General features: G+C 28.1%; 1 protein-coding gene across 1 annotated transcript in view; it reads left to right on the top strand.

The window, feature by feature from the left end:
• The window catches only part of LOC136083640 (leucine-rich repeat serine/threonine-protein kinase 2-like), a 106,560-nt gene that overhangs the window by 44,976 nt on the left and 33,777 nt on the right, over positions 1-27,807 (top strand). Inside the window, exons 4-8 of the mRNA XM_065803118.1 lie at positions 5,320-5,962; positions 9,885-10,074; positions 17,963-18,388; positions 19,259-19,531; positions 26,353-26,507. Of these exons, the coding sequence (XP_065659190.1) occupies positions 5,320-5,962; positions 9,885-10,074; positions 17,963-18,388; positions 19,259-19,531; positions 26,353-26,507 (1,687 nt within the window). The remainder of the gene's footprint in view (positions 1-5,319; positions 5,963-9,884; positions 10,075-17,962; positions 18,389-19,258; positions 19,532-26,352; positions 26,508-27,807) is intronic.

Raw genomic sequence — 27,807 nt, forward strand, 5'->3', positions numbered from 1 at the left:
AAATTCAAATAATGTTAAATGAAAATCTCAGTGCAAGTGGTGGATCATATTCAAAAGATAAATTTAACATGCATTATGACTCCTAATTTATAATTTATGATAGTTTAAACAAAAATATTTCTTTAAAGAATAGTAAAAAAAAAAGTAGATAAATTAGAAAAAAAAAAAAAACAAATCCCAAAAATACTTTTTTTTAAGAAAAAACTAATTGCAAAGGTGTGAAAAGGGTATCGCCATTGCGATAAACTAAGTTTGAGCCCTGAGAATGTATGTAAATATTGTTCATTCATTGTTTAACTAAATTGTTAAATGAGTTATTTATTGAATTTCCATTTTTATTAGCTTTATTAACTGTTACAGTCTCACCAAAACATAATGTAAAAGAATATATTAATAATTTTGTATTCAATAAAATACTATTCTTGAATAGCATTTCTTAATATGCTTTATTATTGAAAAAAAAAAAAAAATTATATATGGAAACATTCTTACGGTATTATATATTATTTTATATTAGATATTATGTTGTTAAATATTAGGTGCACAATTTAATGATCAAAGGTTATTCATTTCTTAAAAATTATACTTCCCGGTGGACATGGGACATAAAAAAATGCTTGTATGTATAGCATATTATTTGTTTTACATAATAATAATAATAATACTGTTTTTTTCATTTCGTACATAATAATAATGTTCACTGTATCTCTGCTGCAAATAAAAATATCACCAGACAAAAATAAAATATACATTCAGTATCTATTTTTTAAGAAGCAAGATATAAATTTTTAATTATTGTGCACATTGCCACTATAACTGGTATTGTTTGCTATAAACAACCCATCAAAATTCACTGAACACCTCTAATTCTAATCCTTTACATAACCCAAGACATCAATATTATAATAATTAAAAGATTAAAAAACTTTTTATTGCTATTTTTTAAAAATTTTAATGGCTTATTAATAATTAATACAAAATATTTAAAATAAAAAAATATATATATAAAATATCATTGATGATATTAATAATTTATCTAGTAATTATATTAATTATGAAATTTCATTTCTTGTTGTGTTTTATCCTCAAGAAATTTTATTTTTTTTGACTTTTTTATTTTTTATTAAACATTTTAGCAATTGTTTTCAACACTTCTTAATAAAAAAATAAAAAAAAACTATTTTTTATTTCTAATTATATTAGTTATTTTCGGTTTTCATTTCTATTTGTTATTTTATATAAGTATTAATAATATATGGCCTATCTTATAAATGGGTCAGTGAGTATCCTATCCTGCATCCTCCATCTATCCATGGTTTTTTAACTGCGAACATAATGCAGTTATCAGGACAGCTACCAAGACCAGAACACTTTGCTGTTTGACGACCAATGGTACAAGCAATCAAAAAAACTTTATAATAAATTATAACTTAAATATAATAAAAACTATTCTTATTCAAAAAAAACTTTAAAATTCTGTTTTAAATTTTAAGAAAAAATCATGTGCTTAAATCTTTTTTTTAAATTTAAAATTTTAATTCACCTACCCAAGGACAAGAAGCCTACAACAGAGAATAAGTCTGCTTAATTGTGGTTAAAACCTTCTCTCAACTCTAAACTCCAAAACACGAACTTTGATGAACCAGGCCACTGCAAAGAGTAACAAGTTGAGTACGGTACAACCAGGGACATAATAGTACTGGAAGCTGTCGTTTATGAAGCAAGCGATCTACCACTACACCACTACCACATTATATGAGTTGGTTACGGAATAGCTTTTTTGGTGTAAGTACCTGGTAATTAGCTTCTCGTATAGTAGTGCTGACTTTAGATTTATCTAATAAATAGAAGAAAAGTATTTTAAAATTACTAGTGGAGTTTGAACTTACAGAGGAGTTTGATAGTTCCTAACTAGAACTGTCTTTATTCTTTTATCTTTTTTAAAAAAAAAAAAAAATTTTGCATTTTTTTTTTCCAGCTAGTTCTTTGCTTCTGAAAGCACTGAGCTAGCTGACCTGGTTAACAAGTTATTTAATTTTCACAGCATTTCATTACAAAATATAACTTCATCATTTACTTTTAATTTTTTTAATGTTGACTATTTATTAACAAAAGGGTTAAAAGTACAGTCAGAGGAAAATAAATTATGGCAGCATCCATGTTTAGATTAAGGAGGTTAAGTGTCCAGAGTGGAGAGGTAAAAGAGAATATACAACTTTAGCTCATTTTTTTTTCAATGAGAAGTTGTTAGGTTCAATACAACTATATACACTGGTAAATAAAAATATACTTTAAAAGTTGAAATTTACACTTATCGCTTCATTTTTTTCAGACCTGTAGACTACTGTAAGACCTGTTATTTTAAAGTTATTATTATAAATACCCTTACGTACATTCACAGCTTTTATATCTAAACAAATCTGTCAAAACAGAAATTTGTGGGTGGCATTATTTTTTTACACTACTATTCTCTACAAACTCAATATCATATTAAAATAGTGTTTCTGATAATGCATTGTGAGGTATGCAGTTAGCATGAGGCAATAAGAAACCTTTTATGTTTAATGTATTTCTATATGTACTAATTGTAATAGTTTTTAGGTAAAAAAAATTTAGTACAATATTTGTAGATTCTTCTGTTTGCAACATTTTGTTTGTTTAAAATATTTATATAAAGTAATAAAAATTTTTTTATTTATAATATGTTTGAAATAAAAATTTTTTAACACAATCAATGAAGCACAAAAAAAAAAGTTAAAATCATCTATTAGATCAATTTATTTTTATCTGATATGATTTTGAGTGATGAGATGATAAAAATTTATAATTATAAAACCCCAATGAACACACAGACCACTAGAATAGGTCAATATTTAGTCAAAATTGGTCAAAAAATGGATAAAAGGTTTAGCGACCAAAATTTGACAGTTGATTTGGATCAGCATTTCAAGCTTTTTAATATATGTTGATTAAATGTTGATTAAATGTTTTGAATTAAAATATTGGTTAAATGTTTTAAATTTTGACCAACTTAAGCCATTATTCTAAACGTTTAGTAAATGTTTGATAAATGCATACTAGGAGACTAGGGACTAGGATGTTTCATATTTTATTGATTATTGAACCTGCACCTCGATTTATAAATTGACCATTTATATGAAAATGAGTTTGAGCAAAACGCCTTGGTACAAATGTATAGATGCGCACATACAAAAATTGCTAACAATGAAACATAAGCTAGGATCTGAAAGAAGATCACAAGATCTTGTTGTCAGAACCTAATATAGTACAAATAAGCAAAATAAAGACATACTAAATGTAAACATACTATAAATAAACATACTAAAAAATAAAGTAAAAGTTAAAATAAAAAAGTATTAAAATCCAAGTAAATAACAATTTTCAAAATATTAGAAATTTCTGAGTTTTTCAAATTATCTGAAATTTATACCATAATACTTTTTATACTTTTAAATTTTATTTATTAGATTGAATATTTATCAAATAAAAGAAGCAAATTTTATATATTGGATTGAATGTTTATCAAATTAAAAGAAGCAAATTATATATATTGGATTGAATATTTATCAAATAAAAGAAGCAAATTAAAAAAATAAAAAATGTTTAAAAACAATTTATTAGGAAATCAAAAACGTTTTTTATATGCCAACTAGGAATAAAGTAGGTTCTTGTGAAGAAAAATTTTGCTTTTTGAACAATTTCAGAAGAAATAACATTATTTTTTTATTAATTTCATTAATTAATGACCTTAATAACATTGAGATATTTAAAGCATACAATACAATTATATTAGTTTATATGTTTTATTAATGTTGATTAAACATTTACAATATTGGCTTATATATTTTAATTTTGTAAACATTTAATAGACTTTTAATATATGTATACTTTAAAAGTATTGTAGCATACATTTAAAATGCTTTAGATATATGTTTAAGTGTCGGGTAAACGTTTTCAATATTTGTTTAAATCGTCAATTGTTTGAAGCGTATGCTAAATTTTACATAAAGTTTGTAGGTAAAAAGTTGATTTTTTAGTTACTATTCTGAATATTTGGAATTTTAAAAATATTTGAATTTTTCTAATTTTAAAAAACTTATTTATTTGCTATTTATTATTGTATTGCAAGTAATCTTGTGGTACCTACTAGAATAGACTATAAAATACTATTTCGAAGTTTAACATGTTAAGTCGCTAAGTAAGACTATTAAATAAAACGGCCAATTATTTGTAATAAAAAAGTAATAGGAGCATTTCAAAACATACGTTTGAATATTAAACATATGTTATACTAAATTTAGACCCTTTATATACGTTTAAAAAATCTAAATGCTTTTTCTGTGTTTAGTAGACATCAAAAATATGTTTGAATCTCGATGTTTAATGGTTTGTTCTAAATGTTGATCTAGATTTCATTCTGAATGAATAATCTACCAAAACTAAAGGTTATGTCTAAACCTTGTTTTTTATGTTTAATGGGTGTTTACATGTTTATTGAAACAATTTTACTAAATCTAAGCAATCTAATCTTAAATTTTAATTTTATTCAAATAATTATTTTATTTATAAAAAAATTATCCATGTAAAAATGCTGTCTTGTTAAATTCTAGAATGAAAGAATTTTATAATGTTGTGTCTACCCACCAATTGCTGTTTAAGATCTGCAAATCTATTTTGAAGAGGTCTGATAAAGAAACCTTTTATATCTATAAAGATTAGAAAATCGTGAAGTTCGCTGATGAATGATTAAATAGGACAAAAGAACAATTACTAAACTTTTTAGTAATGAATCAGAGTTTTTGTTATTTAATTCTGATAGTATTAGATATATTTGTCATCCAAAAAGCCATAGTAATGAATCTAAATAGATTCCAATAGTAAAGCATGTAGGCATAAATGTTAGGTAAATGGTTAGGATTTGCCTTAGTAAAGATTGTGTTGGTCCACCTAATTGAAATAACAAAACATGCACAAAGGTATCAATAAGGATATTATACTGCCTCATGCTTAAGACACAATGCCTCAAGAATGAATGTTTTAGTAGGACAATTACCCAAAATACACTTCAACCGTCATAAAAAATTTTTCCATGCAAGAAAAAATTAACCTCAGTCTGCTCTCACAGTTTGAATACAATTGTGTAAAAAATTAACCCCAGTATTTTTAGTCACATATATACAACTAAAGAATTTAGGTTTTAGTTGCATATTATTTATAATAATAATAGTATTAATAAATTTGTTAATCAATTTTGATTTTTTGATTTTGAAAAACATTCATGTATTTTCTTTCTTTAAGATTGTTTATAATGAACATCAAAGAGTATTTTGCTTTTCCAATAAGTATTGGATGTAATCCTACTGTGAAAAATTACGAAGGTGTCAAATATATGTTGTTAAACATATTTTCTGATAAGAAAAATCTTAAAGCTGATTGGAGAGGATTGAAGTTAGATAGTCTTCATGAAGATTGGTTACAAAATTTATCAAGCTTTAAAGATGTTATTCTTTCTTACAATGAAATTAAAAGTATACCATCAACTGATATTTTGAATTGTTTTGGAGCTGTAGAAAAGTTAAATCTTAGTTCAAATAAATTACAAGAGGTACCTGAAGAATTGTTTAGGCTTCCAAAACTTCGCAATATAAATCTTTCACAAAATAAATTAAGACACCTCCCTAATGTTAAAGAATGGTCACCATCTCTTATAACAATAACTCTTAAAAGTAATTTATTAGAAAGTTTTCCATCCAATGTTGAAGGACTCTTAGTGAAATACTTATATTTAGCATCTAACAGATTGGATTGTGTTCCTGAAAGTATTTGTAACCTGAAATGTTTAGAAATTCTTGATATTAGTGAAAATGTTGACATTCATTCATTACCAGTAAGCATGGGAAAGTTATCGAAACTTACTCAATTAGATTTGAATGGCTTAACGGTAAATTTTAAAATAAAATGTTTCTGCTTTTATTTTTGATATTTTATATCAAGTTATGCATATATATACTTGTGTGTGCGTGTTTGTGTATAAATTATAAGTTTTATTTTATTTGGACCATTACATGTAGATTTATATTATTATGTAGTATTATATACAGTTATGTTAAGACCTATTTTTGGTTGGTTGTCAGGAAAGGCAACTGAAAGTTATTTAGCTGTTGTTAGTCTCAATAACTAGTAGTTATTGAGACCAAAAAAAATAAGATTGAGACTAGAGGAACCCCTAAGGTTACAGGATATGGAGAAGAGTGTTGTCTATCGAGGACAACTTTTAACATTATCAAAAGCTTTAGAAATGTCAAGAGCTATAGCCTTAATCTCTCCACTTCTATCTAATGTACAATAAAACCTATTGGTTATTACTGTTAGCAAATTAGCTTTAGAACGAGAAGATCGAAAGCCGTATTGATGATTAGAAATGTTATTAGATTCAAGATGAGAGATTATGTGTTTTTTAATTAAAGATTTAAAAGCCTTGCTTATGATAGGGAGAAGACTAATGGAGCAGTAGTTAGACAAGTCAGATGGCTCTCCAGAATTTTTGTAAATAGGGATAACAGATGCCGCTTTCCAGCAGGCTGGAAAACAAGACTCTGATAAGTACTTGTTAAAAAGTTTTGAAAGTATAGACAATAGTTCCGGAGAACACTCCTGCAAGAACATAACAGGTATGTTGTCTGAATCATAAGCTGTAGAAAAGTCTAAGCAGGATATCACTTTAGATACCAAAGCTGGAGTGATTCAAATGTCAAGCAATTATCAACCTGTTTGACGGCTCTATCAGGTAGAACGCAACTAGTGGAATCAAGAGATGATATTGATGAAAAGTTCTTAGCTCAGTTTGGCTTTGTCTTTAAGTGAGGTAACAAAGTCTGAACCATACAAGAGAGTTGAAATAATAGATTTGCCTTTATTATTGATACTGTTAAAGATTCTCCAGTAGTCATGAGAACCTATTTTTTGTGATGAAATATGAGATTTCATAACCTGAGAATAGCAGGCTTTGGTGTCAGACAAAATCTTTATACAATGGTTTCTTGCATTATTAAACAGACGTCTGTTTTCTGAAGTATTGTTTAGCTAATAGATATGGAAGTAATGGTTTCAATTGAATATTGCCACAGCACAGTGTTAGGAAAGCCATGGAGAAGAGTGAGGCTTGACCTGGAAATGTCGAGAGAGATTAAAAGATTCCATGCCGGCCTGAATTCACGAAGTTATTTAAGGAGTGCATTAGTCAGCAGGAAGACGAAAGATTTCTACCCAAGGGCCAACACAAAGAAAATCACGAAAAGAGTCCCAGTCAGCTTTAAGGTAGTTGTAAGAGGTGCAATGATAAGGGGGATTCTGATGATAAAGAAGAATGAGATAATAGTTTTAGAGAGATAAAACCATTATCAGAAGCACATAGGAGTTAATGTTAAAAATCTGAGCACTGACTAGGATCAGTCAAGTAGAGAAGGTAAATGATTGAGGTTGTTTGGAGTATTACTTACCAAACATTGATTATTTAATGGACAAGAAGTTTTGTGTGCGGTTTTGTGTGCCGTTTATGTGATGTTTTGTTTTTATATTCTGAGTTGTATCAGTGTATAAAATCTTATGTGAATCTGTGGTTATGTAAACTATTTATGGTTTTTATATTTTGCATACAGTTATACAGCCCTCAGAGTTATAGAGCCCTCAGAGTCGGCATTTGGCAATGCCGACCTAAAAGTATTTTAGGTTGACAAAAAATTGCTAACCTTATTTCTTTTATGGTAGAGCCTTTATTTTAAGTTTTTTTTGCTGACCTGATGTCAACCTTTTAAAGAATAATGTTGGCAAAATATTGCCGTCCTCATTTCTCCCAGTTCTGAGGGCTGAGCTATAACTTACTTTGATGGAATTTCTGTTAAATATTTTATGAAGTTTATAGTTTACTGAAAAGTTAAAATCATTTAATGCTAGTAAGGGACTTTCTATTTATGTTTCCACATTCTTACTGAATCGATGGTTATACCATATGATTTTTGGTTTGTAATTTTTGCTTTTAATTAAAGTAATCTGAGGTTGGTGCTTAAGTGTATAATTAATAGGTTTTTTTTAATGCTTTTTTGTGAGATAGCTTTATTGAATTTTTTTAATGTTTTTTTTGTAAGTTGAAATAGTTTTATTGAAAACAAAATCATTTAATGATGTGAATTAAACAAATTTATTTAATGATGTAACTGAAAAAAGTTTTAATTTCACAAAACAGTATTTCGATAATTATAAATTGTCAAATATTACGAGTACAAATCAAATGAAAATCGGTGTAAAAGAGATCAAATGAAAAAATTATAGACTTGTCAAATCAAGAAAACATAGCAAAGTTAAAATACTCCAACTTGCAGGTGTTTTAGAATTTTGTGTACAAAAAACAGTGAATGCCTGGGATTTGAGAGGTGATATTAACATGCTTTGTTCTAGAAGACCGTCAAAGTTTAGTGATTTGAACAGAAGTAGCATAATATAAACTAATAAAACAAATCCTTGGCTTAGCAAAGATAATTTGGCTCAAATATTCAACTGGTCCATTCCTAATCAAAATGTGAGCAGTGAACTTGTTAAACAAATGTTTAAGAAAAAGATATAAAGTATTAGACTGAATTAGAAAACCTGTCAATTATGAATCAGCTCAAAAGATAAAAGTGGTGTAAAGAAAATGTGGCCAAAAGGTGGCCAAAAATTTGTTCTTTGAGTTTGATATTACACACCCTTTGAATTTGATATTGCACATCCTCTACTTAGTGAGGTTCAGTAAAAAAAAATTAAATATATATCACCAAGGAATTTGTAAATAACTGTTATTTTCTGTATTTAACAACTGCTTGCTTATATATTAAGTCTTCTGATGTCAATAAGGTCTTTCAGAAACCTTTCTGGTCTATCACCAACTTGTTATCTTCATTTATCTTGGTGTGACAATCCTTTTCATCATTGGTAACATCAACAAATGTAATTATCTTAGTGGCAAATTTTTGTTCATAATTATGTTTTGTAGCAGATTTTCTATTTATGTGTTTAGATACTGTATATGCAGAGTATTCATGGAGCAGCATGCTTGTGAATATTCTCCAATTTAACTACTACATAAGGCTTTGCTTTAGTTGCAATATTAGCCTTGAGCCAGAAAAATCATATTGCCAATGTGTTACAGAATCTTGAAATCTTGAAAAGTTGGTGTTTTGACTACCTGTTCATAAAAAATCTGAAGTAGGGTAAACTCGTTGTTGGCAACAACTGGCTTGGCCAATGTGTTGTTGAAAAGAAAAGCGAAATTTTAACAAGCCAAACATTCGTAATTGAGGGTGTTGCTTTATCATCATATTATTAGTCTTAAGCAGCCATTTTCTTAAGTAATGTCTTTATACTTTTTAACTATAATAAATACAAATTTAATAAATTCTGTAATAAGTACTTAAGACCAAATAATTGATATAAAAAAAAATCTTAGATGATCTAAATTCACCCCATGCCACCCCACCTTCAATGACCAACCAATTTATTCAATTTATTAAAAGTTAGCTTCTGAGTAATAGTTTACTTAGAAAAAGTTTGCAATAAATTATTGCAAGTAAAATACTTTTCAATAATGAACACTTAATATGCACTCAAAAAAAGATTTTTTGGAAATAATCGATAGGGGTAAATCTAAATTCGCTTTTTAAATCTAAATTCGATTGCATTTTTAGACAAGTTTTGGTTAATTTAGGGTTCTGAAATAGGGTATGGGGATCACTTCCCATTATCAGTTTGCAAAAATATTTTAATTATGAAATTATTTTATTAAACCTAAATTTGATCTCTGTTATAAGAAAATAATTTTTTTTTCCTAGATTACAGATCCTCCTTCTGAAAACAAAACATCAAAAGAAATTTTGAATCTTTTGATAGGAAAATTAAGATACTCAAAACCTTATTATAAGATGAAGCTAATGATTATTGGTCGTCAGCAGCAAGGAAAGACAACTCTACTTAAAAGGCTTAAAGGCGACAATAAATTTAATCTAGATATATCAACACAAGGTATGTGTTTGAATGCATTTGTATTTTTTTGTCATGGCTATAGAAACAGCAGTGTTTTTAGTCCAAGCAAACATTTTCAACAGTGGTTTAATAGTGCAATAGTAATGCAGAAGCATCTTTTTAAACGCTACCATTAAATCCATTCGCTTGAGATGTTATCTGTGTAAAAAACATAATTTAGAAAATTTAAAAGTATTTTTATAATGTTTTTCAAAAACTAATTATAAATGCAGATATTATTTTATTTTTAGATCTAAATTTGTATGTACTCTTTTTTTATAACATTGGCTAAATGTTCAAATACACTTATCAAATGTTTATATTTATACTGTTTGAAATTAAACAAAGATTTATTATTGGCATAAGTTAAATAGGAAATTAATTGAATTAATTGAATTTATATGACAAAGCTAAACTACCTAACTAATTAAAATTAATGGAAGATTATTGTAAATATTGGCTACTATTTATAAATTTGTCTTCGATTTAATAGTATTAATAATAATTAGAAATTAATTTTATAATCTATTTTAAAAAATAATTCCTTCAAATTGTAGTTAAGGCAAAAGATTATAAATAATTATGTTGCAAATTAAGTGTTAGGTTACGACATTTTTAAATTTACATTTACAAATATTAAAAATAAATTTATTGCGTTTTTAATAAATTTATCTAACAGTTAGCTTATTTTAAAGTTCAAAAAAAAAAAATTTAGTCAAATCCATATTTATTGTAATACTTCACACTATATAGGTTTAGAGTAAAGTAACTAAATAGCACTTCAAGTGGCCCTTTAGAGCAAAACATAAGTGAATAACACATAAGCACATAACCAAAAGAAAAAAAAATTTATGTGAAGCATTTAACTTCTCAAGTTAAGGAAAATAAAACTTGCGCCATGCAGATTCCCACAAGCACAAGTGTAAGCAAAACACTTTCTCAATTGATTTAGTGAAGGTCCAATTGAAGACCCAATTAATATTTTCTTGGACCTTTTAGATCATGTAAGCACTCAAAGTGTTCAAGTTTGATTATAAAAAGGGTTTTTGATAGTTCATACTTTTTTAGTTACTTGAAATTATTTTCTAGTAATTAAAATCTAACAAAAGCAATTTTCAAAATTCAAAGCACATTTAAATTATTAGCATTTTCACACATTTCTTATTACACATATAACTTTTTGGCATTTTCATAAAATTTATATTGATTTATAATTAATAATCTGTTTATAGAAGTTTAGCGTGAAATTAGTTTAAATAGAGCATCAGCGCTTGGTCATTTATTTGATTTTTGGGGGAAAGTGAGTATTCAGAAAAATAAGAGGCTATTGGGAATAAAGAGCAGGTAGAAGAAGGAGAAAGTAAATTAACAAATATATAACCTAAAAATAAAATCATAATATTTTACATTAAAAATACAATAGTTATCAAATAAAAGCAGTAAACGATAAGAATCAGCACTCTGTCAGCAAGAATATATACAAAAGTAATAGCTAATTTAATTAAAAGTACATATCTAATTAAATTAAAAACAAGGTACAAATTTTTAACCAAGAAATATTTATAATTATAAGAGATAAAGTCCAACACATTTTTACACTCCACAAAAACAAAAATATTATCTTGTATGCAAAATATCTAGTTGGCCTAGAGTGGTCAAAAATTGAAAAAAGGTTAAAAAAAAAGAAGTTATAAAACCAGTTATTTACATATCTGCACCAACTCACAGTGGGCCAGCTGTGGACCAAAGTCAAAATTTTGACATGATCTAATCTGTCTAAAAATCATATACAATGTTCTTTATATATATCTAAATAAAGTTCTGAAGTTATTTTATTACATTTGCTGTTGAATAATTCTTAATCATTTTTCCAGAATGGCTTCATAATAATTTGTTGAAAAGCTGACAATTTTTTAATAATTATGTTTACATTGTTACACAGTTTTATTTAATTATTTTTGCGTAACAACAGTATTGATCGCTATTTTATTACAATTTAACATTTAAAAGGTAATACTTAGCCACAGTTATGAATGCTAATGTCGTTTTAAGGTGTAATAAATGAATAATAGAAATGGCATAACATAAAAGTTTTATTTCATTATTTAAATGTGTCAAATTTAAAAAAAAAGCCGAGCTATTTTTTATTTTATTGTTAATATTTTCAGACACGGTGATCACAAAATTGGATATTTGCATATTTTTATGTGAAAATAATAAAAGCATTTTTAACTCTAAAGCTCATGAACAACTTTTAAGCTATTTATGTTGCAAACTAAAAGTCGATATGTCTTGCATTAGCAGTGATAAATTAAATGAATTCATCAAAGGATATAAAAAAAGAAAGTTCATGGATTGGTTAAATGACAATTATAATGCTGTAGACTAAGAAGCGCTACCATTACTACCACTGCTCCCAGTTATTTCCTGTTCCATTGGAAGGCCAAAAGTATAATTTGAAAATGCCAGCACAAAAAACAAGCATCAAAAAAGTCTGGAACTAGCAGAGTCAAGAACATCAGAAGAGCTAATCTTATCTGCTATTCATCTTTTTAAGCAAGAACGCAGGCCTAAAGGTGCACAACTTCAAGGTCAAATGCTCAAAGCTGAGTTAGATGGGTCTTGCTCTGTGGCAATACCATATTCTTCTACAAAAGCTTTAGCTATTTTACTGGATTGTGGGTTAACTAAGCCGGGCTACCAAGCACTAAGAAATGAAGCCATGATTCTAAAAGATGAAAAAAAAAAACTGTATGCCACTAGAAACTGAAATCGTAGTGTCAGACTAATCAGCTGAAGTAAGTCTTCAAGCCTTTTTAGATCATACAGCTATTCGTTTGTGCCTGTTGCAAGAAGAAGTAATTAATTCATTCGATTTATCCTCTCTTAAACGGCTTACATAGTGACACATAATTTGATTTGATGGTAGTACTGGGCAGTCTATATACAAGCAGACTACAACTGATGATAAAAGACACCTTGAAAGTGAACAAAGTTTATTTCTAACATGCCTTGTTCGACTTGAACTATCTTGTGTTGTTGATGGCTGTAAACAAATAATTTGGTGCAACCATAAGCCAACTTCAACATTGAACTATTGTCCACTGCAATTTAAGTTTGTTAAAGAAACAACAGATATATCAATAGATGAAGAATCTTAGATGAAGAACAGAAAAAGAATCCAAGATGCCTTTAAAATCGCCTTGGAATAATTATTGATGTGCCCAGATCTGGTGGTTCTGGGATATCCAATGATGGAAATACATCTCGTTATTTTTTCCAATCTGAAAATATTGTGACTGAAATTTTAAAGCTGGATGTACTACTGCTGAATAAGTTGCATGTCATCTTGGCCGCATGCTATCAGCTCTGCCAATTAATGCAGATGCATTTCAAAAGTACTGTCTTGAGGTAAGTTTATTTGTTAATATTATTTCTAGACTGTTGCTAAGTTAGTTTTTGTAATTACATGATTGATTGCCTCTTTTCGGTGGCTCATTGGTTTTACATGCCACAAAGTTTGCACAAGATACTATTACATGGACATGAGGTTGTGAGGAAAATGGTCTTGCTTAATGGCATGCTCTCTGAAGAGGCACAGGAAGCACAAAACAAGGATTTCAAATGTTTCCCTGAAAACTACACACTCAAATGCAGTGGTTTGAAAACTAACTACGATGTATTATGCTGACTTTTGTGCTCATCAGACCCAATAAACAGCAGCATGAGGAGATCAAAATTTCAAAATTCAAAATCTCAACTCCCAGAAAGAGTTAGTGATTTGCTTCAGGCTCCGACTGTTGACTTTTATGCATGTTCGTATACTTTATAAATAGTTAATGTGTTTCAAATTGTCAATGTTTTATTGCAATATTTTTTGTTTTTATTATTAAAGACCTGAATCTTTACCTAAAATTAATTACCTAAATATTTAATAGTTGTTTAAAATAAAACGGTTGAAAATCTAATAAAAATATATTCAAAAATCTATTTACCTGACTGTAACTAAGGAAAGTACCTTGTTGTTAAACAGTATGTGTATTAGGTTGGGTCATACTTTTTTTTTTTTTTGGCTATAGTATAAAAAGTTTATAAAAAGCTTAAAGCATAAAAATCCTAACCCTAACCCTAACCCTGATTGGTCCAAATTCTAGGGACCATAAGAATTTTTTAAATTTTAAGCTCAGTAAGTACTTGCAACTTGCAGTTGAAAATGTGGAAGTAATGTGAAAACGCATATCAATTTTAAAAGACATATTCTTATTATTGTTCACTATGTTTAGTTTATATTACATCTGCTGGTACATGAAATGATATTAGATAAGTCTCAGTAACCATAAATTAATCATACATAACCTTAACTCAACCCAAAGTAATCCTAGCATATAGTAAATTTACCCTCATCAAACCCTGTATTATGGTAATATGTGTTTAACATGTTCTGTTTTATATTTTAGATTGTTTATAAAAAGTGATTATTGATTCTTGCTACAACAGGGTTTATTTTAGTAAGTTGTTTTATAATCAATCTTTTCTAATTGTCATCTGATATTGGACAAGTTGGTTTCTATTGTATTGAGTATTAATAAATGGCGTTTGTCAGCACAAGACTTTGGACTAAACACTCAGTTCTGGTCCAGCCTGCAGTTATAAAAAATAATCAACTTCCTAGATTTAGTGATGTTTACAGACTGTATGACTACTACTTAAAGCAAAATAAATATGATTGTATGCAGAAGAGAGTGACAGCTGTAGCACATGTAGTTGTAAGTATCTACAACACTGCGAGTATCTCAGTAATTGGCACAAAGAGTGTAGTCAACCGTATAAAGAAATTGATTGATAAAGTTAAGGGTCTTGCTAAATATCCCAGTTCATCAAGACATCCATCAACTACCAAGACTGTTTGAAATCATTACAAACTGTATTTGATATATGCACTTGTAAATGTGTTGACAGAGGTATACAAGAGAATTCGCAACGTATTTGTCCGCTGTCGCATAAAATACCTCTAACAGAATGGTCTTTCTGGTTGGACCAAAAAACTGAAAAAACCAAAAAATTGCTATAGATATAAAAGCTTCAGTTATGTTGCAGAAGAAAGAAATTAAAATTTAAAACGTATAAAATTTGTGGGCAATCAGAAAATAAAGTATGAGACAAAAATAAATTATATCTACAACAACATGAGTGATGATGCTGATGATGATGGTGGCGAGGACGTAGAACTTCAACTAAACATGGGTGATGAAGTTCTTGATCATGAAATTTCCAGTGGTGAATCTGATGATGGTGTTGCAGCACCCAGAAACATGAAACTATATCCGGAGTTGTGCAAAGCTTTGGACAGATGCAAGATTAAGAACAGAGATGCTTGTCTTGTAGTGAATGCAATGCTAAAAGATATGAAGCTATTGTCAGCAGAAACTGCAATAGATCCTGCAAAACTTAGACGTCAGAGACTTCTTTGGCGGTAGAAACAAGTTTCTAAGCATGCTGCCAAGATGCAAGAATTAATTTGTATTGGATTTGATGGGAAGAAAGACTTAACTTTTGTTAAGAAGTCTGGTATACGTAGAAGCATAAAGGAAGAACATTATATTATTGTATCATTTCCAAACAATAACTACATTAATCATGTAATGCCAAAAACAGTTAAAGCAGCTGGCGTTGCAAATGAGATATTATCGATAATTGCAAATACAAATTCAGCTAGTATGCTACAAGCAGTTGTTTGTGATGGTACAGTAACCAATACAGACAAATGAAATGATGTGATTCAAAAATTAGAGAAAGGCATTGCAAGACAACTGCAATGGCTTGTTTTCCTATTGCATGCTAATGAACTACCATTTCGGAAATACATTTCTGCTATTGATGGAGGATGTACAAGAGTTCCTAGTAGTTCCAGTGGTGTAACTATGAGTGTGCTAGACTTTGATCCCAAGGATTTACCAATTTCAAAGTTTAAAGCTATGTTAGGAAAAGTGGTTGAGATTAATGATGAGGCTAAGAACAATCTAAGTACAGATCAAAAATATCTTCTTAGAGCATGCTTAGCAGTGCAGCAAGGTTATACAAATAGTGATGAAATTAGGTCTTTACAAAACGCAATGCCAAGAAATTTAAACCATGCTAAGTGGTTGACAAAAGCAAACAGAATTTTGAGATTGTATATGTCAAAAGAAGTCTGTTCCCCATCACTGTATAAAATTGTACACTTTATAGTAAATGTTTACGCTCCTTCATGGTTCAATATCAAGAGTCATCCTTCTTGCGCTGATGGTGCAAAGAACTTTTTTTACTTGCTGAAGATGTGCCATGAGCTTGGAGCAGAAGATTGGAAAATATTATAGCCTGTGTTGCAAAACAACAACTACTTTGCCCACTCAGAAAACATTCTTCTTTCTGGTGTTTGTGACAATGATGATTCTGTGCAACATTTCTGTTGTGAAAAAATAATTAATTTGAGAAGTAATTCGTGTAGTTCTTCTGTGTCTGTTTTTGATAAGTCAAATATCAAGCTAAATGCCAATGCTTTGACTTACGTTGATATGATTGACTGGACTACAGCTAACCTCACACCACCACCATTGCTAGCAGCTATTGGGAATGAAAAACTTCAATACTCTCAGTTTGATTTTATATTTGGTATACCCTGTCACTCTCAGGCAGTTGAGCGTGCTATCCAAGATATCTCTGCAGCAAGCTCAACCTTTTTTGGACACGAATCGCAACATGGAATGATTTTACAGTGTACTGCATCAAGAACAGAACTACCTAGTGTTAGCTGTAAATCAGACTTTTTGTAAATTTTGTTTCATTATATTGTTTCATTGAACTAATAATATCTAGAATTTTACTATTCAAGTGAATTTTATTATTCAACATCGATAACACCCACTTATCGTTGACAGGGCCGAAATTAAGGGGGTGCATGTTTTTTTTTGTTTTTTTTTTATAGTAAGCAAAAAATGCTTATAACACCCCCAAAAAAATACTTCTTTGCGCTAGCCATGGATATGGCCTTTGTATCATATTAATTGCTTGATGAATTTTCTTTAAAGGGTAAATCTTTGGGGTAAAGTAGCAAGTACAAGACACCTGTTGTTTTTAATTGTTTTTGGCCTTTTTACAATATGTAGCATCTAGAGCAACTTTTTAGACCATAGCCAGGTTAGCAATTCTAAAAAAAAAAGTATGACCCCTCCCCTAACGTGTTCATAGCAACTATATTAAAAAATTATGACTTCTATATAAAGTAAGACCTTGTATTGGTATTCATGCTAAGTTTAAAGAATATAGCACTCGTAAAAAATCTGCAACTATCAAAATAGGTTGTTGCAATGTAAATTAGGTATCCATAAAACTAGGTAACCATGGCAACCAAATTATAAATATCCCCTTATGAGAAGAGCAAACCTAATATTAATGCACAAACTATTTATAATATATATAGCACGTATAAAACATCTGCAACTACCAAAAATAGGTTGTTGGTAAGCAAAATTAGGTATAAATAGCAACCATATATAAAAACATCACTTTCATAAAAAGCGCAGACCTCTTATCAGTACTCATGCCAAATTTAGTAAATAAAGACCTAATATTTAATTAGTTATTACTTTTGTCTAATAAAAGTGAATTCTGGCCCACTATGCAACTTTAGATTTAAAAAAAATTTGTTATATATATGTATATATACATATATAAATATATATATATATATATATATATATATATATATATATATATATATATATATATATATATATATATATATATATATATATATATATATATATATATATATGAATATATATATATATATATATATGTATATATATATATATATATACATATATATATATTTGAATATGTTGTTTAGGTATTGATATTGAAGAGGTCATTATATCTTTTCAGAGAAAGGAACCTTTTGTTTTTCAAGTATGGGATTTCGCAGGACAAGAAGATTACTTTGCAACCCACCAGTGTTTTCTATCTTCTTCATCTTTATATCTATTAGTTTGGGATGTAACTAAAAAAGATGAATGTGTCCAACTACTTCAACCATGGTTTGAGAATTTAGTAGCTCGAGTAAAAATTTTTTATATTATTGTTGTTGGTACAAAGTTAGACCTCCTGAATAATAATGACCTAGATAAAGCTTGCAATCTTATGAAAACCGAGATCAAAGCACTCATAGAAACTATTCCTGCTGTTAGAAATTTAAAAAATGAGGATAATGATTTTTCTAGTAGAATTAAAATTTGTTTTGTTTCATCAGACACAAAATTTCATAATTATTATAAAGGTAAGTTTTTTTTATGGTGTTGAAAATACATGTTAGTTCAGTGTTTAATAATTCTTTTTGTATTTTTAGTTCTTTTAGTATTAATTATTATTAGTATATTTATTATAAGTTCTTTAGTTATCATAAATAGATTGGAAATTTATAAATAATTTTAACTTTTTTGAACTCAGTTTACCATAGATATGTTGTTTTGATTTTAATCATTGATTTTGTTTTTGGTTATTTTAATGCATTTGTACAGATGAAACTGTTTCCCATGTTCATTCTCAAATACAAACAACCTGAATCAACTTTATCATTTTTAAAATTATTTTTTTCATGTTATCTGTTGCATGCTCTTTACAAGTTTTCTATCTTCTGCTTTGAATTTTTTTCTCTCAATCTTCTATCTCTACACGCTTACTTAACTGATTATCTGCTTGAGCCTTTACTAATACACTTTATAAGGTACATATTCCTAATATTTGCTTTTATCAGATGCATTTTTAATTTTTTTTTATGTTTATTTTTTATAAATTTAACTTTTTCTGTTCAAAGTAAATATAATTATTTAAAACTTCATGCAGTATTGACTTATAATTCTCTTCACATTTTGATACTTATTAATATTTAACATGTTCATAATAAATTTTTATATTTACTATAAATTTGATACATAATAATATTGGCATAATTATGATTATTTAACATAATTTTGATACTATTAATGTTTAATATGAATATGATTGATTGGAATAGTTAACATAATTGCTATAGAACAAAATGGTATCCATGGTATTTACTTGTTTTTATTTATTTTTAAATCATAATTTTATCAAAAAAATTACTTTTATTCAGTTCAGATTTTTTTTATTTTTTAATATGATTAAGGTATTAGAACACTTAAAAAGGAGATCTATATTTTGGCGGAAACTATGACATCTAATGGAAAGCAAAATGGAGATAAATTAATGGGTAAATTGATTCCACAAAGTTATTTAAAATTGGAAGAAGAGATAAATGAAATTAAAAAAAAAGAAAAGCATAAGATTCCAATAATCAGTCGAGAAGAATTCATTTTGATTGGGAAACATTTAAAATCTGATTTTGATAAATTTCAAGATGAAGATCTTGAACCAGCAACCAAGTTTCTGATGAACACAGGTTTCAAAGTTGTTTTTTTATCAAATATATATATATATATATATATATATATATATATATATATATATATATATATCAAATGCTTAAGGGTGGATTTGAACCCAAGAAAACTACACTGATGACAGTGCACTTAACCACTGAACTATAAAAGTTGTATGTTTAATTTAAAAACAAATTATTTTATTAGTCCTTTAATCAAATTTAAACAAATCTTTTTTATTAATTCTTGCAATCAGTAGATTGCAATTAATCAACGCTTTTCAAGCTTATTCTTAGTAAGCACAACTTTATTGCATAACATATGTAAGTAATATAATGATAAAGTAATAAACAAATATGTTATATGCAAATATAAAAAATCCACTTATAAATTGTTATGTACCAATGTCAGTAAGTTTAATAGGTAAATTGAGTTTGCGTTGTAGATGGAACAATCTTTTATTATATATATAGAAATCTTTTCAGGGTTACAAAAGGGTTAAATAAAATTATTTAACCCTTTTGTGCCAAAGGCGCACATATGTGCGCCTGTAATATACATATCAAAATACCTCTCTAAAAGTGATTGTTCAATTCTATTTAAAGTTAAATATTAACCTTTTGTGCTCATAAACATATAAATTAGGCTTTAGAATTAGAGAGTAAGAACTATTAATTTATGGATTGTTTTTAACGTTTAAAACACTGAAGATTAATGACAAAAAAAAATGTAATTGTTAGACTTTTCTTATTGCAAATGACTTTGAGAAGTGGAATTATAAATGATCCAAAGAAAGCTCTTTGAATTCTTGATCAAATGGATAATATTAATGATTTATCCTGTAAATCTTCAGAGTTTGATGACAACGAATTCCAAGAGAATAAGACTTTTATTTGCTCACCAATAGCTCCATTGTCAGCAAGTCGGTCATCATCATCAGAAATAATTTCATCGTCATCGTCTGAAGATTATTTTAGTTCTGAAGATGATTCAACAGAAAAAACAGATGTGGACTTTGCTATTAATAACTCAGGAACTAATGATAACAAAGAACTCTATACAATAACATTTGCTGATAACAATGTTACTGTAAATAAAGAAAGAAAAATACGTAAATAACCAACTATTCCAACCATGAAATCAACCTTCATCAAAACAAATAAAAAACTTCATATCATTAAGTCTAAGAAATCTAATATTTGTAAAGACAACAGAGAATGGAAAAAAATTAAAGTTAATAGGACTATTATTCCATTTATGGCAACACCAGGACCAACGTTTAGAAAATCTGCAATACCAAATTGTGATGGCAATATCAAACCAATCCATTTATTTGAATTGTTTTTTGATAATGCTTTAATACAAAATTTTGTCATTGAAACAAATCACTAACATTCAAGAAGGTTACAATCTTCTCCTATAAAGCATAGAATGATTTGGGTTGATGTTACCTCAAATGATATCAAAGTATTTATAGCAATCTGGGAATAATAAAACTTCCTTGCATCCATGACTACTGGAGACAAAAACAATGGTTTTTTTCTTTCTCATCTTTTAGTAAAGTAATGTCTCGTGATCGATTTAGACAACTTCATCGTTACCTTCATTTTTGCAAAGAGCCAGCTGTAATACCAAGAGGTAAATAAGGTTATTACAAACTTTTCAAGGTGCATATGTTGCTAGATGACCTTTGCCCTAAATTTAGAAATCTTTATAAACCAAAAAGAGACCTTTGCATTGATGAAAGTATAATACCTTAAGGAAGGTATGATACCTTAAAGATACCATAGGGAAAAATCTCTTTCTGACAATTTGCTCCAAGCAAATGTACAAGATTTGGAATAAAAGCATGGGTAATGGCAGAGTCAGCTACTGGGTACATATCTGAGTTCTTGATTTACACTGGAAAAGATATTGACGGACTCAAGCGACATGACCTTGCAGGAACTGTTGTCCGTCAACTAACTCAACATGTTTTGAAACCATCTAAATTTAGATAGTATCTTTATGAGAATAATGTTTACACAACTGGTACTGCACAAGTTGATTGCAACCAATTTCCTAAGAAGATTATAATAAAGACAAAAATGAAGTTTTAACAAGGGTATTGTGAGTGGCGAATGTGTGGTCCAGTTTTGGCGCCCATCCCCCCTCCCCTCACAATTAAAGATTATAATGCCAACATGGGTGGTGTAGATTCAGCAGATTAAATCATAAAGTATTATAATTGTGGAAGAAAATCAATTAAATGGTATAAGAGAATCTTTTACCCCCTATTGGAAATAGGTGTTCATAATGCTTATGTACTCTAGTCTTGGTTTATTGACCATCATGCTCGCAGTCATCATAGTTTTCATGAGGAACTCATTGAACAATTAGTAGGAAATACCAGATCTAAGAATAAAGGAAGGCCTAGTAATTCAAATGAACACATAACATTACGATATACAAATGTTGGAGGTCATAAACCTTTGGTGAATGATAAGCCAAGAGATTATTCTGAAAAGATTCGAAAAGCTATTTTAGTTGGTCACTCCCAGCGTCATTTAAAAGGTATTTGTGGATCACCTGTTTTTTGTCCTTGATTCAGTATCCAATTGTTGGAATATGTGGCATTCATAGTTTTATTTTAAAAATTTTATGTACATATTCACTTGTGTTGACTAAATATAATGATTTTATAATTTTTTCTTTCCTTTAAAAAATGTGTAAATATTTTCTACCTATCTAAATAAGGAAAGTAGCCTATCAAAGTAGTTAGTTTTCTTTTGAGGTTTTTTTTATATTTTTATTGAATAAAAAAAATTAAGTTAAAATAAAAAAGTTGACGTCAGCAGAAAAAAATGTTAATTTTTCATATTCTATATTACCCATCAAATGAAAGCTTAATAAATTTTGCACCTTTTTAAAAGCATTTATATACTTTTATATACTTTTATATACATATTTTATTTATTATATTGTTTAAATTAAACTTTTAAAAAGCTTTTAAAACTATCTAGCTAGCTAATTAAAAGGAGCAAATATTTAAAATTGCTAAAGTTTGTCTATAAATATGAAATAATGCAGACGTCATCAGTTTATTTTTTTTACTTTCTTATTTTAATTTTTGGATTCAAAATTTTATCTGCTTTTCAATGATATATACTTTGTAAAACTTGTTTTGTAGGGAAACTAATATATTTAAGTGTTCTCGTGAAATGCTATTGCCAAAAAATGTAAAAGCGATTTGTTTTAAATTGCAACAAAACTTTTTTGTTCATTTTTTCAACTTTTATGAAAAATGACTTTTTTACCAGTTTATTTTTTTAACTAAAAATCTGGTATTTATTCAAAGCACTCTTTTCGATGTTTTTATTTAAAATTTTGTTTTTATTTTAAATTTTTTAAACCTCACAGGCGAACTTAAAAATGACTATCCTGCCAGCCCTTTTTTGTGCGCTCACATTAAATTTCAAATGGAGAAGACTGCAACTTGCGCACTCTATAGGATGTGGGCAATATTCAATCTTTTAAATGCCAATCTTTTATTCAATCTTATAAATGCCAAAAAGGCTTTATACAGTAAATTTAAAGATAAAATGTAATGTATAAAACTCTAGAATTTTATTTCTATGGTAACCTATAGTAAGTCTTATTTCTATAGTAACCTATAAAAACTACAAATCACTTATTTACTTAAGCAGATGTCACTCCTGTTGGAGCAGCACTTTTTGATGTTGTTACAACAACTGTGTTGGTTATGAGAAATATTTATTAAAATATGTTATCTAATGAAAAACTACACATTTTATGATTACACTAATTACAAACAGATTTTATAATGTTTTGTACACAGTACACAGTACTGCAGTGTTATAATAGTACACAGCTTGGCTGACAAAGAAAACATTCTTGCTCTCAACATAGCCATGTCACATTATAGCAAAGTACTCCACTTGGCTAGCAAGGACAACACTCTTGTTGTAAACTAAGCCGAATCACAACACTTTAAAACCATGGAAACAACATAACCATAAACTATGAACTAATACCTATAAACTCGTAAAGTTATAACACATAATACACATAGAAACACTTCATATATAACAAATATTTGCATAAACACTTACAAAATATAAATCCATATAACCTGAAACACATAAACACATAATAAAAAAACGCACATAACCACATCATATGACTCATAAAGATACTTAAATATATAAATTAAGAAAAATATAAAAAAAAGAAATACTTAGAAATACAACCTTTTTTATACATTTTTCTATCAAAGATAGTGGTAGTGTAGTGGTAAAGCGCTCGCTTCATAAGTGATAGGTTCCGAGTTCGATTCCCACCACGTCCCTGGTAGTACCGCGCTCAACTTTTTTCTCCTCGCAGTGGCCTTGTTCGTCAAGGTTCGTGTTTTGGAGTTATAGAGTTGAGAGAGGGTTATAACCACTATTAAGTAGCCTTCTCATCTTTAGTGGCCATCTCAGCCTTGAGGAGGTGAATAACAAAAAAAAACAAAAACAATCTAGCTAACTTTTATTATTGTCAAAGGGCAATCTACTATTTTGGGACATTTTCTCTATTTTTTTTGTTATGACTCTACCTGACTGTTTGTTATCTATTAATTTTATAAATAAGAAGTTCAATATCGTATTGGCTTGATGTATTATATATGGTATGTATCCCCCCCCCTCCCCCACAACCACCACCAAAATTAAATTTTTTTACTTTAATTTAGAGGTCTTTTTGTATCAACAAAATGATTTAATATCAACATTCTCCCCCCCCCCCCTCTCTACTCCTTCACCAAAAAAATTCTGGATTCGTCACTGTTTATCTGATATAATATTGATATTATATTTTATTTATATATATATATATAATATGACATCTATCAATTTCATCTAAAATATTAATATTATACAATTATTTAAAATAGTTATAAATATTTTTAATTAAAATATAACTTAATAAAATAATGATAAAGGCAATATTATGGTATCAAAATTTGCATGAACATATTATAATATCAAGTTTTAAGCTCAGAATAATAACATAGAGTGATTTCAATTTGATATCATATACTTGTCATATTTTGATAACAGGGTTTGAGTTGAAAATGATATCAATTGGTGATTTCATTTTGATGTCATAATATTGAAACTGTTTATTCAACTCAAGATATTGGAATTACCATGTCATTTGATACGAAGTTCTCTAATCACTGCTCTCGTATTTCAAGCATAGCATACTCTCACAATTACTTTTAAAATCCTTCATCCCTAACTATTCTCAACTTTTATTAGAAGCTTACAAATTTTATGTCTGGCCTGTATTAGAATCTTGAACTCCAGTCTGGAGCCCTCATCTTTTAAAAGATATAATTTGCATAGAAAAAGTTCAAAAATATGTTACCAGAATTGTCTGCAAAAGGTGTCATATTACATGCACTGATTACTTATCGAGACTTGTTATTTTCCAATTAGAATGCTTAAGTATCCCAGAGTTAAATTTGATCTTTATATGAGTTATAAATTTGTACATAATCTCGTTGATTTACCATTTTCAGATTTTTTTACTTTTTCCAATTTAAAATATTTTACTAGAAGTCATTTACAAAAGTTTACTCCACATAATAAATACATTAATGATACTAGAAGATTTTTTTACAGCGAAGGAATCATTAAAGTATGAAACTCACTTCCTGACCACATAGTGAACTTGCCCTCACTGTCAGCATTCAAATTGAATTTAAAAAAGTATGATATAAATTGTCACACAGTCTACTAACTTTTTGTTTTTTGATGTTACATAAGAGTAATTTAATAATTACCTGTCTCACCATTTTGTATTATGTACATTTTTCAAATATAATTAAATAAATTATAATATTTTAAATAAATTATAATAAATTATAATAGTAATTTCATAAACTTCTCATATTGTGATAGCAGGTTTTTTCATGTTTGTACATTATAAGCATTTTAAACGGCAAAACAAACTAAACGTATTATTGGAATTTTTAGCAAAGTTTTCTCATTAGACCTAAGCATGAACATACTTAAGTTTGGAGCTTGCACAATTCTTGAAAGTGTCACTTTTAAAGCATCAAAAAATCTTATATTGCCACTGACTTGAACGATGACAAAGAATAATTTAAGATAAAGAAAAATAATATATTATGTTACTCAACTGTATTGTTTTTTTTAAATAAACATAGAGTTTATTAAATATTTTTTTAAATTTATAAAAGGTATATAAGGTTTAAAAAAAAACTTATTTATTTTTATATTTATTATCTCTACATTTGTACTTACTTATGTGCAGTAAGTTTTGAATTTTTAGACAGTTATATCAGACAAGGTTTATTAAATAACCCTTACAGGAATATGATTTTTTATTTCTAAAATGATTATTATTTAAAAAGTTCTAAAAAAAAGGCTAATAAAAAGTTAAAATAAGCTCTAGACATCTGCCTGTGAATAGTTGTTTTTCAACACCCATGGGTCTTTAGGTGGGAATATCAAAGATAAAGATAATATAAAGCAAACTTTTTTTGTTGCATATAAACTAACATTGGAATTAATTTCTATTTAATAAAATTTAAATTTTAGAAACCATTATTTTAATTATCTGTTTGTATATATGCTTAAATGTTTTTTCATGAGATTTTTTAAAACTATTTTTACAGGTACAGACAGAAATACAACTAATAAATCAATGAATAGAACATATATTGGGAATGTATATAGACACAAGTACAGATCAATTTAAGATTAGATTAAATATCAAACAGAATTTATTCAACTTTTTTATTCATTTTTTTAATTTATTTAACTTTTTTTAGGTACTGTTCTTCATTTTGATGGTGCAAATGAAGATTTAAGAGATATGTTTTTTATTAATCCATCTTGGGTTTGCAAATTGATGTCAAAGTTTATTACTGTTGATGCTGTTCAAAATTTTGTTGAAAATGGTATCTTAGAACAAGACAAAATTCCGGTAAGAAACATTTGCAAATAAAAATTGTAGTTTTGATTGGCTTTGGTTTGATATGCATGCATCATACCAATGATAGTATATTTTTGTAACATTTTAGTTTTTTATAAAGACTGTTACCATGTTTGCACATATAAGATGTAGTATAGAGAATTCATGATAGCTAATTAAATATATATTATATATGTATAATTAGTAAAGCATTGGTTTTGTTACAATAATTAATTTGAATGTTTATATTATTAATTAAGCATTTATTTTTATAAATTATGATAAGATATTTTGATCTAAAAAAACAAAAAAACATAATGTTCTTAAATAATGCTATGTTTTAAATGGTTTGTTTTTGATCCATTTTTATATCCCTTTCTTAAATTTTTTTTATTTATATTTTAACTGCTCCATTAATGCTAATCTATAATCTAAGTTTTGCTCAACAGAAGTTTTCATCTGAACGGAAAAAACCTCATTTATTCTGATTATAGAATGATGAATTTTGTCATACCTCACTGCTTAGCAGCACTGCAAAGGTATTATAGAAGATTGCTCTCAAGCAGTAGTTAATTCCTTTATTTTAGAAAATATTTATCTTGTTTTGAAGTGGAGGGGCCCAATTGTCAACTTCTAAAAAATGTCCTCTAAATCTAGAATTGTCTTAAAAAAAAAAAAAATTAAGGTCCTTCAGAAATAAAGTGAGGGGATAAGGGACACATGCCCCTTGGCTCCTTTGGCATTGTTGGCCCTGTGTGCCTGGTCCTTATCATTAATTAAACAACTAAAGCTCTGCTAATAGTGGTTATTTGGCTCTTAAACAAACTCTTATCCTCAGGTGATTTTGTTTGATGTACTAGTGTCAAATTTTAAAAAGCATTCAATCAAATCTCTTATATAGTTGGCCTCCTTGCAGCTTAAAATGAATTTTAAATAATGGAAATTGCTTTAACATAAATTAAATTGTAATTATGATGTCATTCTCAAAAGATTGTTGTTTCCGGTGTTTCTCTGAATTCCATTTATAGGACCAATATCACTAATGGAGTTCCGAAAGGGTCAATGCTTATATCATTTCTTTCTGTCACAATACTCAACATTATGTGGGTTCTTGACCAATCCAGAAGTCTTATGCACGTTGATAACACTTAGCTATCACATTGCAAGAAAAAGTGAATAGTTTGCTTGTTGAAAAGTTGGCCACTAAGTGCTAAAATGTAGATTAACAAATCAAAAATTAAATTTCTTTACGGATGGCTCCATGGATTTGCCTACACTTGTCATTGGCTGTAAGTTGGTAGCCCAACCCTTT

The sequence above is a fragment of the Hydra vulgaris genome, chromosome 08, assembly GCF_038396675.1.
Source record: "Hydra vulgaris chromosome 08, alternate assembly HydraT2T_AEP".
NCBI lineage: Eukaryota > Metazoa > Cnidaria > Hydrozoa > Anthoathecata > Hydridae > Hydra > Hydra vulgaris.